At 36.3% G+C, this 18,013-nt stretch overlaps 1 protein-coding gene across 2 annotated transcripts in view; it reads right to left on the bottom strand.

Moving 5' to 3' along the window:
* The window catches only part of celf5a (cugbp, Elav-like family member 5a), a 229,577-nt gene that overhangs the window by 27,905 nt on the left and 183,659 nt on the right, over positions 1 to 18,013 (bottom strand). For both annotated transcript variants that reach the window (XM_067398676.1, XM_067398675.1), the window contains exons 4-6: positions 14,923 to 15,051; positions 13,411 to 13,490; positions 257 to 403 (exon numbers count right to left, since the gene is read on the bottom strand). In XM_067398676.1, the coding sequence (XP_067254777.1) occupies positions 257 to 403; positions 13,411 to 13,490; positions 14,923 to 15,051 (356 nt within the window). The remainder of the gene's footprint in view (positions 1 to 256; positions 404 to 13,410; positions 13,491 to 14,922; positions 15,052 to 18,013) is intronic.

Here is an 18,013-nt window from a genome sequence, read left to right on the forward strand (position 1 = left end):
TCCCCCATGAATGAATATTAGGTACTGAGTCAACTTCTCTGCGGCTTTTCAAACTCCCCCATACCGAAGGAACCGATGCGTGCTATAAATAGCCAGGTGAAGATTTTCCTATGGAATAGTCTGAGTCACTCCGGGAACGTGAGCGAGGACATGTGGGCGTGCAGGGATGGGGAGGGCACGTGGGTGGCAATGAGATCATCAAAACGTGTCGGGCCTGGAGGTGTCCAAGTGCCTCGGAGGGGGGAAGGGTACTCACCGCATGTGCGTAGGTGCTGTAGGTGCTGAAGGGCAGGGCGATGGCAGGGTTGAAGATGCCAAACTGGCCCACCATCTGCTGCATGCGACGGATGGTGCGCTCCTTGTCCGTGTCGGCAAACTTGACCACCAGGCTGGACGACGCGCCCTGAGGGAGGAGAGAATCGGAGCCAGTCTGAGGAGAGAGGGCAGGCTGCGTTTAACCTCCCGCTTTGCAAGCGAGACCGCTGACCACCACACAAAATACAACTCATAATTTACATAGATACTTGATTCTGAATTAAGGTGCGGTCACATTAGCAATATTTAAACGATTTTTTTGGGGGGGGGGGTCTATTGTCAATCGTGTATGCAATGTAAACCAGGCAGCTTTCTGTTGGTAAGCGTGGCAAATTTACATGACCAACTTGAACAATCTGCATGGTGAACTTTCTCACCCTCACACAAACCTCATGAATGTGTGGATGCCTAGTGAAATTATTGGATTTTATGTGAAATTTTCCAGACCAGAAGTAAATGTGAACGCACCTTTATAGTAACATGCTATAGAATTCAATTGAATTTTAGAGCAGGTTAAGAAAGAAATCTAACAGACTTGAATTCTGTAATTTTCTGTAATTTATGTCCTGTTAACACCAAGAATGATAACTCTAAAGATATTATCATCCACACCAATTGACAATAAAGTTCTGTTTATTCTAAGTGCACACTGCAGATATATCGTCTGCTGTTTAAATATTTTAAAAAGGATGGATTCTGATTGGCTGTCAATATTTTTATCATTCATAAGCTGGGAAAAAAAACATTCTGAAAGTGATTCCAACGATATTGTTCCTCTGTGTCGTTATTGTTATTGTTGTGGTGTAATTATTAACATTAGTTATAGATATTGTTTTTGGTGGGAACTGCCATTTACACACCCTCATGTTATTTCAAACCTGTATGGAAAACAAAAGGTGAATTTTTAAAGAATATCCTGAATGAATCCCTTTAAGAATGATCAAAAACACTGAGTTCCACTGTGAATGGCATGACCATGAATTTTTCACCTTAACTATACCACCAAACACAAGGTGGTTGGATGCATCTTAAATATAGCAATTCAACTCAAAAACATTTTCCAAGTCTCGACATCAAACCTCAGGCAAACAAACAAATAAATCTACAAAACTGTTAGTAGCATCAGTAGACTGACATGAGCCTTGGCAGCTTGACCGTTACATAACAAAACCTATTTCAGATTTTCGTACTTGATAGGTTATGATATTGCTTCTGAAATATCAAATGGATTAGCCAAAGAACGTGGGTGTGTTTTGAGATTGACAAGGCCACCAATGATCATGTTCTGACCTTGGATGTGTGGGTTTCTGAGTCTGTCTCACTCATTCTCTGCCCTACTGTGGTAATGAAACACCTGCCGTGAGAGCCGCGCTCACATTCATTATGAATCTCTCAATGATTCGATGCTACACTTGACCTTTATCAGCCTACAACATCCTCTGTTCCAGCACTATATAGTCAGAATAAAAAATGAAATAAAAAACTACAGAATCGATTTTGGCAAAAAGGCCGAAATATGACTGTGATCCGATGGTAGAGAAAGGTTGTGCATCAGCCAAGATAAGAGGCTAGCTGAATTGATGTGAAAATGTCGATAAGCAGCCACAATATGGGGAAATATCAGGTAAGGCCACTAGCCATGTCTGTAGAGCTGAAAGGGGGTTGTGCTTTAAGTCCTCAACTGGTGGACCGTGACCCAAAATTGGTTCGAAATTCTATATCTGGGCAGATAAAACACAATACTAAATGGCAACATAAAAAAACAACTAATTATATAATTGTGCATAATTTGGGCAAAACACAACCTGCTTTGTAAATTGTCTACTAAGATTCAAAAGGCATTTAGAAAGTGAACATTAACCAATAAGGGGTGTGACGAGACGAGACGAGACAAGATTTTTACACACTATTTTTAAGAAATCCTCAATGGCGAAATACATGACTAGAAAAAATATTCTGCAGGTGTATTTGAAATGTTTTAACTAATCATCTTGTAATGAATGTCATTTCAGTTCTACTTTCTGAGTATGAATTATCATATGCAGTAAAAGACAACAATACTCAAGCACTGTAAAAGGTTTTGCCACTAACTCAACTGACTGACTTCTCTCCTGTATGATTTCAGGCTCTTCAGACCTTACTGTACATGATTTATGAGCTTCTACAACTTTTGACTTCCTAAGTGAACTCCTTCCCACAAACTGATCATAAAAACAGTATAAATAAAAATGGTAACACTTTACAATAAAGTCTCATTTATTAACATTAATTAACCAACATCAACTAACAATAAGCAATATATGTGCTACAGTATTTATTCATCTTTGTTTGTTAGTTAATAAAAATATTCATTCATTGTTAGTTCATGATAGTTCACAGTGCATTAACTAATGTTAACAAATTAAACCTTATTGTTTATGCTTAAGATTAAGAGAAAACTGTTATTCATTTCTATGGTAACGCTTTACAATAAGTGCAACCATAATCGCACTTTCTCAATACTCAAAGCGCAAATAAGACCAAAATTTTTCTTTGATACAGAGTTAAGAGATGGTTACAACTACACTGCCCAGCCTAAAATAGCTTTCATCTTGAGAGATATCTGTATTCATCAGGGAGCCGCTTTCAAAATGTGGGGTATTGAAATCGCGTTTGAATGCGCGCTCGCGTTTACTTTCACTTTCAGCGATCGCGCATAACTCTGTAAATATGGAGCGGCGGCGACCGTTATCCAACTTAATTAAATGTTTTTTTATTTAAATACAAAGCAAAACGACAGTGGAGGCGTAATGTAAACGTAGCGGTGGCTCGCCTCAACGAGAAATCTCGTCACATTTTAGTCTCGCAAAATCTCATGACACGAGATCTCGTCACACCCCTATTAACCAATAATTTTTCTTTAAAATTATTTAATATGTCTGAACTACAAATCATACAAATCAGGTAAAAAGAGCATAGGTATGATGGCCAATTCCCATGAAGCACTGCTAATAATTAGGTTATCTATCTATCTATCTATCTATCTATCTATCTATCTATCTATCTATCTATCTATCTATCTATCTATATATATATATATATATATATATATATATACACACATATAAACCTTCAATATATAAACTTTCAATAAGCGTGCACTATGTACACTGAGCAGGATTCTTTTGCAGGAAATTGCATACATACGTTACTCGCCTGTGCATGTCTCGTCATATACGTAAATAGAGAAAAGTTACAACTACAACTTGTTGTAGCACTGTGCTGGAATTTATTTTCAAGGAAGTACCGTGTCTATTAATGGGTGTAGCTACAGTAACATCTTCAGCTAGTCAGCTTGAAGCTATAACAGCTAAATTGGTTATTTCTCTTAAGCCCAGAAGTGCATGTTTTATGAGCAGTAGGATAACCACATTCATCCACACAGTCACATAGAGTAAAAGCACAACCAAAACAATGTTCTTCCGCAAAATGCATGCAGTTTTGTTTTTTTAACTGCTAGAGAGCCAAAAGTTACATGGTGTACCTTTAATATGTGTTTTTAAATAATTAAAAATATATATATATTCATTATCAATGACTCATAGTAGCATCCCAAATAAGCATCAAATAAAAAAAAAACTTTTTCATTAGCATTAAAAAATATTAAGTATAATGATGCACAATTTTCAAATACCTTTTGCTTTAAATCAAATGTTGTAATGTTCCGGTTTGCCACAGAACTGGTTGATTTCTGTATCAAAGAAATGTTCAAAATGCCTATGGTGAATGAGAATAAAAACTGGAAAAGCAGAACAAAGGCTGCTGAAAATTAGGTGGTCAGTGTTGTGCTCTGTATTGTTGTTGGAACACTTAGTGAGGGCCCAATACAAAGCAATCAGTCTGCACATCCAAGCTCAACAACTCTAGCTCTAGGCATATGGCACTCATGTGGGCGTTTGAAGGGGTTGCCAGAAATGCAACGAAAGCCATTCGCTGGGGAAGATATATGCAGATTTGATTTTCGATTTCACTCTGTTTGAACCCTCATGCCCTTAGCCTTTCCCAAACTGTTTTATTGTATCGTTTCCTCAACTGCTTAGTTAGGATATCATTACCAGGGACACTATCAATGCATTCAGTCACTGTTCATTAGGAGTTCTGCATGACTAAACTAAATAGAACTTTGCAGGAAATGTACCACAAGACGGCCAAATGTGAGACAGCGCAAGGCTGCAATCTCCAAAAAAAGCCCTTTCTTCTACCCTTCAGGTTTTTTAATCGCCAAAGCAGTTGATATTATTTCTGGCTATAACCTCAAGGGAATCTGAGACACCTATGAATTGGAATAAAAACATCTGGTGTTTAGAGAAGACTGGCGAGATATTAAAAGTTTGATGGTGGACGATGTTGGGACCTGCAGCATCTTTTTTTCCCTGATTAAAGGGATAATACAGCCAAAAATTAATCCTAATGTTGTTTCAAACTTGAATGACTTTCTTTCTTCTGTGGAACACAAAAGAAGATATTATGCAGAATGTCCAAGCTACTCATACAATGAAAGTGAATGGTGACTGCAATTTTTGGTGAACAAACAAATTTCACTCTTTTCCTTTATCGTTTGACTTCAGAAGTCTTGGAATATAGAGTGCCAGACATTCTGACCATCATTGTATTAAAAAAATTGTGTGGAAGAAAGAAAGAGTAAATGATGACAGAACGTTCATTTTTGTCTTTCACTTTTTGAACTACTGGTATTAAGTTGTATGTAAACTGTAGGCCTAAGCTGGCATTTTAATTTTAACCTCGAATGCGATTATCTGCAGCGCTCAGAGTATTTATTGAAAACCTAGACGTTCTGCACACCACCTTAAGCTATTAAGAAGGAGAACAAAATATTTACTGTGTGTTATGAAAGTTCTTGGGCAAAGCCAATAAAAGAAGAAATTCAATGCTCCTTTAGTCCTAAGTTTGGAGCTACGAATTTTCAAAATCTGTTGATGGTATTTGTCCAATCCTTTCTTGACTGTTTGTTTGCTTTAGCTCTGAGACATCCGGCGAATATCAGGGCCGGGGGCTTGTTGGTCCTGCAAGATATAGGCTTTGCGTTTGTAGGAGAACCTGATAGAGAAAGAGGGAGGAAAATGGGAGAGAGAGTGCTGGTTGATCTGTGAAGTAAAACTCTCATTAAATTTTAAGCCGCCAAGCACCCAGAGGAATTCCCATAGGTCCAGGACCCAGCGAAATGGATTCAGGAGAGAGAGTAAAACTGTGGGAATAAAAAGTGCAGCTGTTCTACAGAGGAAAAAGGAGGGAAACGAGGCCCTGGAATCAAAGAGAGGGCTACATCTTTATGAGAATGTGCGGCACATGGGGCACCATGGTGCTTTCCCGATTCTTGAGGTCTCTTTGTGAACTTGGACCATAAAAGCACTAACTAAGCCATATATTTGATATAACTCTAACTCTACACATCTGTCTTTGTGCATTAACTGTGAAAAAGATAATAAGAATGGATTATCTTGCGCACAGAACAACCAGCACTGGAGCAGCCGAGCCGAGCTTTTTCTTGTAGCAATCGCTTAAGTTTGTGTATATATATATATATATATATATATACACTAGTATATATATATATATATATATATATATATATATATATATATATATATATATATATATATATATATATTAGTAGTAAACTTGAATATATAGTTCTAAATCCAAACATATAATAATACTAATCTTGTAATATATTCAGATGTATTGTAAAACTACATATTAAATATGTATTCAAATGTACAACTAAAGAGAAGCACAGTATTATATGGAGCTAAAACAGTTCTGTAGGGCAGTCATTATACAAAAATATTTGACCAAAGAACGATGCGATTGAATTATTCCAAGAAATAAGTACATTTTATGTTGCTATTATCTCAAATTAGTCTATTTATTTTAAAATATGAAGAGATTTTATATCAAAATGAATGTAAGCCTCTAGCATCACATTTGAGCTCAGGTTGTGCGTAGCCAGACATTGCGGTCTGCAATTTTGGGCAAGTATTTCTCCCGTAGTTTCTCAGATATCCACACAGTCATGAGGAAATGAAAATCCAGCTGAACACATTGCCATTCAACCATAGACAGTGGCAATCGGTTGGCGGCCCAAACTCTCCTAAACCAAGGAGATTGTAATATCAGATAGCAGCGGCAGTTTCATTTTCCTGTATTTGTTGAAATACCGTCAATCCCTTGCGTATACACTCAGGTCGAAATGAGACCGAAGCAGGGGGCTAGAGTTCCTTGACCCTCCCAACCTTCTCCGGGCGTAATTTCGTCCCTGGTCTTCCGTTGTACAAGGCCTTCCTGAAGTCTGGCAATTTGCTTTACCACACAGCAGTGTAAATTTTTAATTGCCCCACGTCCGAAGCAAGAAATGGGGAGGGCACAGGGGGCGGCCGTGCGTGGAATAAAGCACACATCAAAACCCTGGCTCAAACCTGCTCGCTCTAACTTGATGTGCTCTTCGTATTTGCGCATATGCATGCATACGCACACCACGTTTAGTCCAGAAACATGCAAACGCATTCAGCCCGAGCTTCTGGAGCTGAAAAAATAGATCAGAGTATGTAGCTCTGAACTCATGGCTGCGCTAGCAAGAGACACAGACAGAAAAGAGGGGAAAACAGAGAAAGTTTACTGCGTGTACATCCATGCATGTGTGTGTGTGTGCATGAAGATAATGCACTGACTGCAATGAGCCAGGGGGATTTGAGATGAATAAGATTGGACCGACTACAAACAGCAAGCATTTCTGCAATAAGGCCAGTTTCTTGCTGCCCACAAGCACATCATTAGCAGACTGCTTTATGCATGCATGTTTAAAATGAATTAGCACTCTTTTCTTCACTGGACTTCTTACTATAATAGCTACAATCTGAGTTTTGTTCTTGGAGAGTGAACTGAGCTTGTGAGAGGCTGGCTGATGTATGAAACAAAACAAAGAAACAAACGATAATCTTTTGCATGATAAAGCGAGTTTTTGTATTTATCGTAACAATGAGAATTAAGTCATTTTGAATGTTATTTGGTTTCTTTTTCTTTTGCATCGCACTTTCTTCACCCACATTGAAATCTTAAGAACAAAGCTTCAAATGGCTGTATATTAAACCAGAAATACATTTATCTGTAATAGTCACACTGCAGAGCATGTTTTGTTTTTTATCATTAAAGGCATAGTTCACCAAAAATGAAAAATTCCCAATGATTTACTCACCCTCAAGCCATCATAGGTGTATATGACTTTCTTCTTTCAGTCAAACACAATCAGTTATATTAAAAATATCCTCGCTCGTCCAAGCTTTATAATTGGAGTGATTGGAGTTTTTGAAGTCCAAAAAAGTGCATCCATTGTTCATAAAACATACTCCACGCAGCTCTGGGGGGTTAATAAAGGCCTTCTGAAGCGAATCGATGCATTTGTGTAAGACAAATATGCCTTTTTTTAAACTTCATAAATTAAAATAATGAGCTTCCAGCCATACGCATTCGACTTACATCAAAAAAGCGATAACTTCCGTGACGTAGTACACAATGACATAAACCTTGGACGAGCCAGGATGTTTTTAATATAAAAATTGTGTCTGGCTGAAAGAAGAAAGTCATATACACCTAGGATGGCTTGAAGGTGAGTAAATCATGGGGTAATTTTCATTGTTGGGTAAATTATCCCTTTAACAATTAAAAAAAATAAAACATGCTCTGCAATGTGACTATCACACACAAGACAAATGTATTTCAGGTTTAATATACAGCCATTTGAAGCTTTGTTTTGATTACTTTTGTTAAGTTTCGTTACACTAAAGTAACAATAAATGTTATTTTTTCCATGTTATCCAAGCTTTAAAAAAAAAAAAAAAATTAAATATAAAATATATTCAGATTGGCCGTGATTTTGTAAGTATTTTTACTTTCAATGTGGACAAAAAAAGTAAAATTTGCTTTTGCTAACTTGTCTTAACCAGGTGCAATGTGATAAAGTGACAAAAGCTATTTCCCATTTTAATTCATGTTTTGGGTTTCTATTTCAGTCATGACATGCTGCGTAGCCCCGCCTATAATTAAAAATTTGTTGGTCCAAAATCGTTTTTGACAGTTTAAATCTGAAACGTATTCTGATTGTCATTTTGTTTGATACTGTACTTTTAGGGTGCATTTACACTGCATGATTCAAGTGACCCAATTCTGATTTTTGTGGGACCCATCGGACATGACCCACGAAGTGTAAGCAGGAAAAAAGCGCATGGATTCCGATATTCTCAGATCGGTTTCAGGAAATAAATTTGATATGAATTAGATACGTGCATTTGCACCTGCCGTGTACGTGGGCAGATCGGATATTCCCCTGTCTATGCGAGTCGTACCTCATTGAAAAAAGTTACTTTTTGAAACATTTCACAGTACTACGAAAGAGGATTAAGGCCAAGCATTAATAAAAAAATAAAACCATCTCAAGATTAAAGTTGTTAAATTTTGAGAAAAAAGTCTAAATAAAATGTTGAAAATAAACTCATCAAATTACGAGAAAAAAACTCATTAAATTTCATGAAAAAAGTTGAGATAAAATGTTGAGAATAAACTCGTTAAATTACGAGAAAAAAGTCGTTAAATTATGAGAACAAATTAGTTAAATTATGAGAAAAATGTTGTTAAATTTCGAGAAAAAAGTCGAGATAAAATGTTGAGAATAAACTCATTGAATTATGAGAAAAGTTGTTAAATTACAAGAAAAAAGTCGAGATAAAATGTTGAGAATAAACTCGTTAAATTACGAGAAAAAATCTTGTTAAATTTCAAGAAAAAAGTCGAGATAAAATGTTGAGAATAAATTTGTTCTCGTAATTTAACGACTTTTTTCTCATAATTTAATGACTTTATTCACAACATTTTATCTCGACTTTTTTCTTGAAATTTAACGAGATTTTTTCTCGTAATTTAACGAGTTTATTCTCAACATTTTATCTCGACTTTTTTCTTGAAATGTGACGAGTTTTTTCTCGTAAGTTAACAACTTTAATCTCGAGATGGTTTTATTTTTTTAATATTGCTTGGCCCTAATCCTCTTCCATACAGTACAGATATATCTATAACAAATTAAACATCTCTAATTGACTAGCAGAGTATTAATTTAATTTGTTTGTGTTAAATAAGAGGCGACAGACATGTGCTATTCGTATGTCTTTTCGTTCCAGTGAAATCACAAAATAAACTGCACAAAAACATGTCCCTGCTCTTGATATACAGTACAATCACTGATGAACACATTTGGTTTTAATGAGGGAAAAAAACCTATACAAGGGCAGATTTGAACCCAAAACCGTTGACATGCTTAACAGAAGTTCTACCACCAGACCATTAGTACACACTAACTTTTAGAGCGGATTTGTGTACATAATCACTGTCTTGAAGAACTTGTACTATATAATGGTTTTGTTATAAGGATGAAACTATTGCATTGAGAATGTTTCTATGAAGTCCATGTCAATAAATGAAAATAAATTGAAATTGATTTCTTGATACCATAATGTTATATTTTGTTTGTTTCTCCAATAGTGTAAATGCAGATATCAGATATGGGTCACTTTTAATAGAAGATGTAAGCGGGTTATCAAAAAAAAAAAAAAAAAAAAATCGGAATTGGGCATCAAGACCTGCAGTATAAATGCGGCCTAGACAAACTAATTACTTACTGTTGCGTCACATCAAACACGTTCTGAATTGTAGACTTTTCTCTTATACTTTTAATTTGGATAAACAAATTACTTGACGGTGTAAATTTGTCACATCACACTTATTTCTGCCCTGGTTTTTATTTGAGTCGCCTCTGATTGTCTGAAATCTGATTGGTCTAAAGTCTTGTTTCTCATAAATTAAACATTAAAAATCAAAAGCATTTTGGTTTGATGGCAGAAAAAAATTGTATTAGTTTATTGGATATTTGTCAAATCGTGTCTAGTGTGAGTGTTACTTTAATAACTGCGAGCAACATGATATATTCTCTGATGGCGGACCGAGGGCGTGAGAGGCTGGTGGGTGTTCAGTAAGTTCGGCATTGCTTCTTTTGAAGAGTTTGCAGATGGATGAGTGCTTCATCAAGCCCTGCCTTGAGAAGAACTCCATTATCTCAGCTAAACATCTCACTCTGGCACCTGGGAACCGTGCGAGTCGTGACCCCTCCCTCTACAACTTCAGACTCAAGAGAATGGAGGCCGGTAAGGTTTTCCATAATCAATTTACCTTCCGAGATGACTATAAACCTTTTCCATCCCTCCCCCGTGAACTTCCTCCACTCTTCCCCTGTCTCTCTACCTCTCTCTTTCTACTTTTCTATCTGCCGTTCCTTCCCGCTCTCTCTCTTTTTTTCGCTCTTCCACTCCCACCTCAGTACATGCCAATGAATAATTCACCAGTCAATGTGGTGAAAGGTGAGGTAAACAAGTCTATTGCCTAATGTCCCGGGAGGATGGAGGGGAGGGGAGAGGAGAGAATGTCTGAGCGTGTGTGTGAGGTGAAGATTTTAGAACTGTGGCTTATGTTTCGATGTCCTGAATCATTTGCACCTCAGTTGATCCTAAAGGTTATACAGAGAGCGGATTACACCACAGATCCATCTCTCTCACTGTTTCTCTGCCTATTTAGGGACAGTTCACCTAAGAATGAAAATACTATAATCATGCGATTTTTACTAATAAAATGACCAGAACATTGTTCCTTTTATATTCAAAGTCACAGGTTTGGAAGCACATGTGGGTGAATAGAAAATAATGACAGAATTGTTTTTGTTTCTGGGTCAACTATTTCTTTAAAAATGCCACTGCATTGTGGAAAATGAAAAAAGCACATACTAAAATGCATTTCAACATTGCATAACTCGTCTGTATCCAACCGGAGTCTTTTAGCAAATAAAACAGCAGCGTGTGAGCTACTTCTGAGAGCCGAACAATGTGTGCGTGACTGAATAGCTGTGTGATTCAGACAGACTGTGCTGAATAGCCGGCTTTTTATGGCTCAGCGTCCAGTCCTCAAGATTGAAACGGCGGGACAAAGGCCACTTGCTGATATGCTGGCAATGCAGCTATTCAACAAAACAATATGGCCAAATATGCAGTTTGGAAGTTGAAGTGAATGATTTGTTCTTACTTGTGTGTTTGGAATGTATTTAATTGCCTGGTTCACCTTCATTCAGCTGCGAAGTATTAGAGTTTTTTGCTAAGGGGTTATGAACTATATAATTGCAACTACTACAAAAGGGAAAAAAAAAAAAAAGAATTTTGTTGGTAACATCACATGACTTAGATTTTGTCCGATCGATCGATCGATCAATCAATCAATCAATCAATCAATCAATCAATCAATCAATCAATCAATCAATCAATCAATCAATCAATCAATCAATCAATCAATCAATCAATCAATCAATCAATCAATCAATCAATCTATCTATCTATCTATCTATCATATTCCCCTATTTCACCATTTGTGGTGACTGTCATGGCGGTCAAGCAAATCCACTTTTTTTTTTGTTGTGTTATGGAATGTTGTTTTAAGAGTTTTTTTTTAGGCAAGAATGTAGTTATTTAGACCTCAAATATGTGACTCATATATAAACATAGCACCTATTTTACAATTTGTTTAGATGATATCGCAGATGTGAGCTCCAGGCCGTCAGCGGCCATTCAACGTTCATGTATCCACAGAACAGCTTAATCGGCCAGTCCTTTAAGAATTTGCCGCTGGCTCTAATGTAGATAGTGGTTAAACATGAGATATAATTCATTTGGGGTATATCAAACGGGTAATCTTTGGTCTTATTAATCTATTACTTGTTCCATATGCAAATGGATTTGGGTTAATGGGAGAATTAAGTTTCATAACTTTATTTTTAGGCTATATTTAACTCAAATCCTGGACTAGAGCACTGCTTTTGGACATTTGACTTAATTGTTTGCTTGTGTTTATTTTCTATTATCCCCTAATTCCTAATGGGAATTCCTTGTTCAATAAATATTTTTTATAAATAATATGCCGCATTTGGTACTGAGAAAAGGCCCGTTAGTGATTTCGACTTCAGTGAAAGTTACGTTATTACACCATTAGATCACGGAAAACACTGTCTTTATCAGTGAGTCAGTGGCAAATCAAAAGGGACTGGTTGTAAACAAGAAAATTGTTTTAGTGCTGTCATGAGAAATCTTTTAAAAGGACAAAGATATCGCTTTCCTCAGCGGACATTCAAACAACTTTTTTAGTAATGGAAAAAATATTATGTATATCAACCCGAATGAATGTTATATCAGATGCAGATAATACACTCATTTAGTTGATCTCTCTGTCATAATACCATAATAATCTACTCTACATAGAGTAATATGGTATTATATCTTGGTCAAACTGTCAACTTGAGATTTAAATCTATGGCAGAAGGAAGTATTTCTGCACTTAAAGAGGGTTTTTAAAGACACTCCGTTTATGTTTCTTATTTATTTACTCACTTGTGCTGTCAAACTCTTGTATAAATGTAATATCACATGAGTAGCCATGAGATATGGCTGTATATCAGCATGGCTGTGATTTGGCCGTAGACACGAGGCCGCATTGTGTATATCATGGTCAAATTATCAAATTATAAAGGTCAAATTATGAATTTATGAATATATGTTATTGATTCCTTAAATCCTTAAATAACACATTACTTTGAAAATATATTCAAAAACATTTAAAAAAAATAATGATTGATATGTGCATACTCACATGTATTCAAGGTCAAGTGAAAAAAAAAAAAAAAGTTTTTTAAAACCATATAAAACCTAAAGAATACAAAAAGTACATTTCTACGAAATTTTCTAAGTTCTGAAAACAAGATTTTTAAAAGTTTTTCAATGACACAGTGACCCCAAAAAATATTTGGACAAGTGTATGAAAGTCATCACAACTGCTGATTGTCAGAGGAACATCAAAGAAAGAAAGCAGACAAAAGTAAAAAAAAAAAAGAAAAAAAAGCAACACTGAAAATAAGAGGTTTTCTGTGTACGTGTGTATTATAGAGGAGTGTGTACTCACTGGCATGGTTTGACTGCCGTGCAGGGCGCTGATTGCGGACTGCGCTTCAGCGTGTGTGGAGAACTTTACAAAGGCACAGCCTGAAAAAAGACACACACAAAGGTACACAAACACTTTAGCCACAGTGTAGAGAAGCACATAAAAACACTGGGGAGAGGCAGAAAGCCCTCCAACGGTAAGCAAGCTTCTCCTCTAGAGACTGTGCTGATGCAAAAAGCGTGCTATTTACTGCCACATGCCCATCTATGCAAACAAATCTCAAAATACGGGGATAATTGATATCATTTTAAAACGCCACCACAGATATTCATCACGAGAATTCAAACCCATTTGGGATTCAAGAGCAGTCGTGTTGAAGGCCGTAGAAAAAGCTGTCAAAATATTAAGGATAGGTCTTAATGTGTCTTATATAAGCGTAACATGTTTTTATTTAAGAATTACGAATTTTTGGCAGAAACAGGCTTTGAAATGAAACACATTAGGAGCTAAATGAAATGTAGTTTTCTTGTCTCATTGTACAGGGAATGTTTTGACATCTATCTTTTTCTTCTCTTCCATAAGACTGGATATTCACGGATCCACCCCCTAAGTAGCAGAAATAATCCTACAGCAATTTTCGTAACACTGGCAAGGGGAAAACTTCGACTCCCACAGTGCTTTTCCAAATGCCAGGCTGTATTAGCGTCTTACAGTGTCCCTAAAGCCTCGGTGGGCAAACAATGGACTCTATAAAAAGTTTAATGCTCAAATATATGCTTTTTCTCCATCTCTTAAGAGTCTTCAATGTTGAATGAGCAACAACTCAGAACAAATTGTTGGTTCTTGAACAGCATAAAATGTCAACATTAAATTTTAATATTACATTTAACAGAATATGCAAAGAGAACATAAAATGTAGGGAGGGTTTTGATTTCATAAACTGGAAAAAAAAAAAAAAAAAGATAATGGACCAGTTTACAACATACAGGTCACCATTTATTTGATAAAAACTGTAATGTTGTTATTCTTAAAATCTAAAATTACTGTTTTATATTTGTATTTGTTCAATTATCAATTATTACTGATGCTCAGTTATTATTAATTCTGGTTCTTAATATTAATAATGTTGGAAACAGCATTTAAATAAAAGTATTTCTTTTTTAAAATATTACATACAAAATTTTGAATTGTACCGTATGACAGTTTTCACAAAAATATTAAGCAGCACAGCTGTTTTCAACATTGATAATAATAAGAAATCTTTTATGAGCAACAAATTAGCATATTATAATGATTTCTGAAGGATCATGTGACACTGAAGACTGGAGTAATGATGCTGAAAATTCAACTTTGTATCACAGGAATAAATTACATTTTTAAATATATTTAAATAGAAAACAAAGATATTTTTCTTTGGAAAAACAGGATCCGAAAATCGTTCACAGTAAAACCAGAAATGTGTACAAGGAAGCTAAAATTTCACGTTGACTGATAATATAACATCATGCCATAAAAAAAGTGACGTAATCTCACCTTTGCTGTTTCCGTCCGGACCTCTTAGCACAGTGCACTCCTCAATGACTCCGTAGGGTTCGAAAAGACGGTACACGTCCTCCTCCGTCTGTTGTTTGTTCAGCATCCCGACGAACAGCTTCCTGTCTTCTGAAGCAAAGAAAAACAGAGCGAATGGAACGACTGGCGTAACCTCTCACCTACCCATTACCCACATACATTACTATTGTAAGCACAACCCAAATACTACTCAGACTTTTGGTCCTTGGCCAGCATGGGCAAACAGGGACTGCTTTTGCTTGGCCCATTTAGCTTGTGGAATGGAGTCGCAGCAGTAATTGTTCCCCGTGCCAAGTCTGTTCATTTTAATTTGGGGGATAATTGGGTTCAACCCCATGTTGGAAATGGTGGGTAGGCCTGAGGTGATAGCACTAAGCTGTCGTGCTTAGAGGCTCTCTTTAATAGGAAGAAGCAGACTGCGAAGAGACAACACTTTCCACGAAACTCTGGAGGGTGTAGATAGGCCGAGAGCGTTGCTACCGCTGACCTGGAATTCAAACTAATACGAGTTGTTTTCGTCCCATTCTATGTTTAGTCTATGGTAATTGGGTGTATTCACAGATAATGCTTTCTTTTACCGAGCTGAAATCTTGAATGTTACACAAAAATGATTATCACTAATTATAAAGGGCACTATGCCAAGTGATACTGCCAAATCATTTCAAAACTTGACAACTTTTGCAAGAGAATCACAGTGGCAAATCCTATTGAATATTATAAGGGTTAAAAGCATCATACCAATTCAAACTCAACATCATTTAACATGATATATATATATATATATATATATATATATATATATATATATATATATATATATATATATATATGTGTGTGTGTGTGTGTGTGTGTGTATGTGTGTGATTCAACATTTCACTCATAAACATTCACTTTTTGCCACGTACTGACATATTGAGGTAACCTGTAGAAAAGTAGTCACTGAAATTGAATTATGAATAATGAAACACTGAAATATTTAACTATTTAACACAATAGTTGTCAGTTTCTGCACATTTTTCTTAAGGTTGGGTCAAAAATTGTGGTAAGCTTGCATATCTTGCAGCCTTAACAGTTAGAGCTTCAGAAGTGTGAGCCAACTAAACCTACAACTTTATCATTGCATTGATCTTTTTGAATATGTGTCAATGAGATGGATGTGTCTATTAAGTCTACCATAGTCTTTAGTCTCTGACCCGCATGTATTGATATTCCTTCATTCGCTCTGGAACCTGGCCGGCTCCGTGTCTTGCCGCGGCAATGACGTGCTCTAAAATAATCACAAGTGTCAGCACGTTGTCTGGGCCTCGTGCGCGCTCTTTATCGTTTGTGGCAGGATCAGAGGGTATGTATCAAAATAGAGGCGATGCATTGTGACATCTGTCACGTTACATCGGAGAGCATTTATCTGCAAAAAAAGAAGGCCCTGAACTGGAAAATAAAAGGGCGGGATGGGCCTTCGACAACGCCTGGAGGGATCTTCCGATCCGAAGGTGGGTTGGTAAAGTTCCTGGACGGATTCACAAACACGCTTGCATAGATGTGGCCTTGAGGTCTTGTCATGCTTCTTGTGATGTCTCAGCTCAGGGAAACGGGTGATGGGACTCTGACCGGGGTGGATTAATGTACGAAGCTGACCTGTATGAATTTAATACCACGTGTGCTTCACCTCAATATTTATGCCACAAGCGCTGCTGTGGAAGTGTGCTTTAAAATACACCCTTGCGGCTGTCCAGTGGCTGACAGCTGAATGGAATAATACTTATGGCCAGAAAGAGTGTAACAGTAACACAAACTATAAATCAGAATATAGCATGGAGACAACTTAAAAGAATGGTTCATCCAAAAATGTCAATTTTCATTCCTAATCCCTATGACTTTTTTTCTTTTGTGGAAAACAAAGACATTTTGTAGACTGTGGTAGTCACCCTTTCCACAAATTATTTAATAAAAGAAGAGTGTAAGTTGCAATGTAAGTTTGTTTGATTTGCGAACAAATCATTCTTTCGAGTCAAATCTTTTCATTGAATCACAAAAGTGGTCTAAATGAGTCAACTGTTTTCAGTGAATCACAAAACTGGTTTGAATGGTTTGTCAGATTTGAGAACAAATTATTCTTTTGAGTCAGATCTTTTCATTGAATCACAAAACCAGTCTGAAATGATTTGTCTGATTTGAGAACAAATCATACTTTTGAGTCAACACTTTTCATTGAATAATAATAATAATAAAAATGTTCTGAAATGATTTGTCCAAGTTCAAACTCACTGATTTTGGTCCGTTTCTAACACAAACCTAACACTTAAAATATGGCACATGGACCACTTTTATGATTCTTTTATAGTGCTTTTGCATCCTTTTTGAAGCTTCAGTCTCTATTCATTGCAAATGCATGGAAACCGTCACTGTTCGCAATTTTTCTAAAGAAAATAAGGGTTTTAAACTACACGAGGGTGAGTAAATGATGACAGAATTTAGATTTCTTGGTCAAACATTCCTTTAATGTGTTTTCCTTTAAATCATTGGATACTTTATTTAGCACTTTAGCTACACTCCTGTTTTTCCATGATTCAATAAGCTGCAAAAGTTTTGAAAACCTCAAAGCGATTTATAAAATAAATCAGCCAGAGAATGTTTTCATCACTCTTTTTGACAGGGATGAGGGATAAAGCATCACCACGGGGCCACCGTAAGAAAATAAAAACAGACACTGCTACTGACATTACACATTTACAGAAAAGAAAATCACACACTATCACACTCATTCATATATACATGTATACAATCCATTTTAGAAAATATTGGAATACAATCCAGACTGCATTACATATAAAGGACCATATGGAATAGCATCCAAATCTTGCATTATTCAACTTTTTCTGTTTACTCAGACGACAAAAGGTTATGAGAATTGACTGCAGTCAATAATGCAGTTGCAGTCCATAAATAAGCAAGTGAAGTGAGTTTATCGACAACATGACCACAACAGATTCATTAAAAGGCACTGGAGTATAACACATGCTGTACAGTATCATATTTATTTGAACTATAAGTG

The sequence above is a fragment of the Chanodichthys erythropterus genome, chromosome 10 (genome assembly GCF_024489055.1).
Source record: "Chanodichthys erythropterus isolate Z2021 chromosome 10, ASM2448905v1, whole genome shotgun sequence".
Lineage (NCBI taxonomy): Eukaryota > Metazoa > Chordata > Actinopteri > Cypriniformes > Xenocyprididae > Chanodichthys > Chanodichthys erythropterus.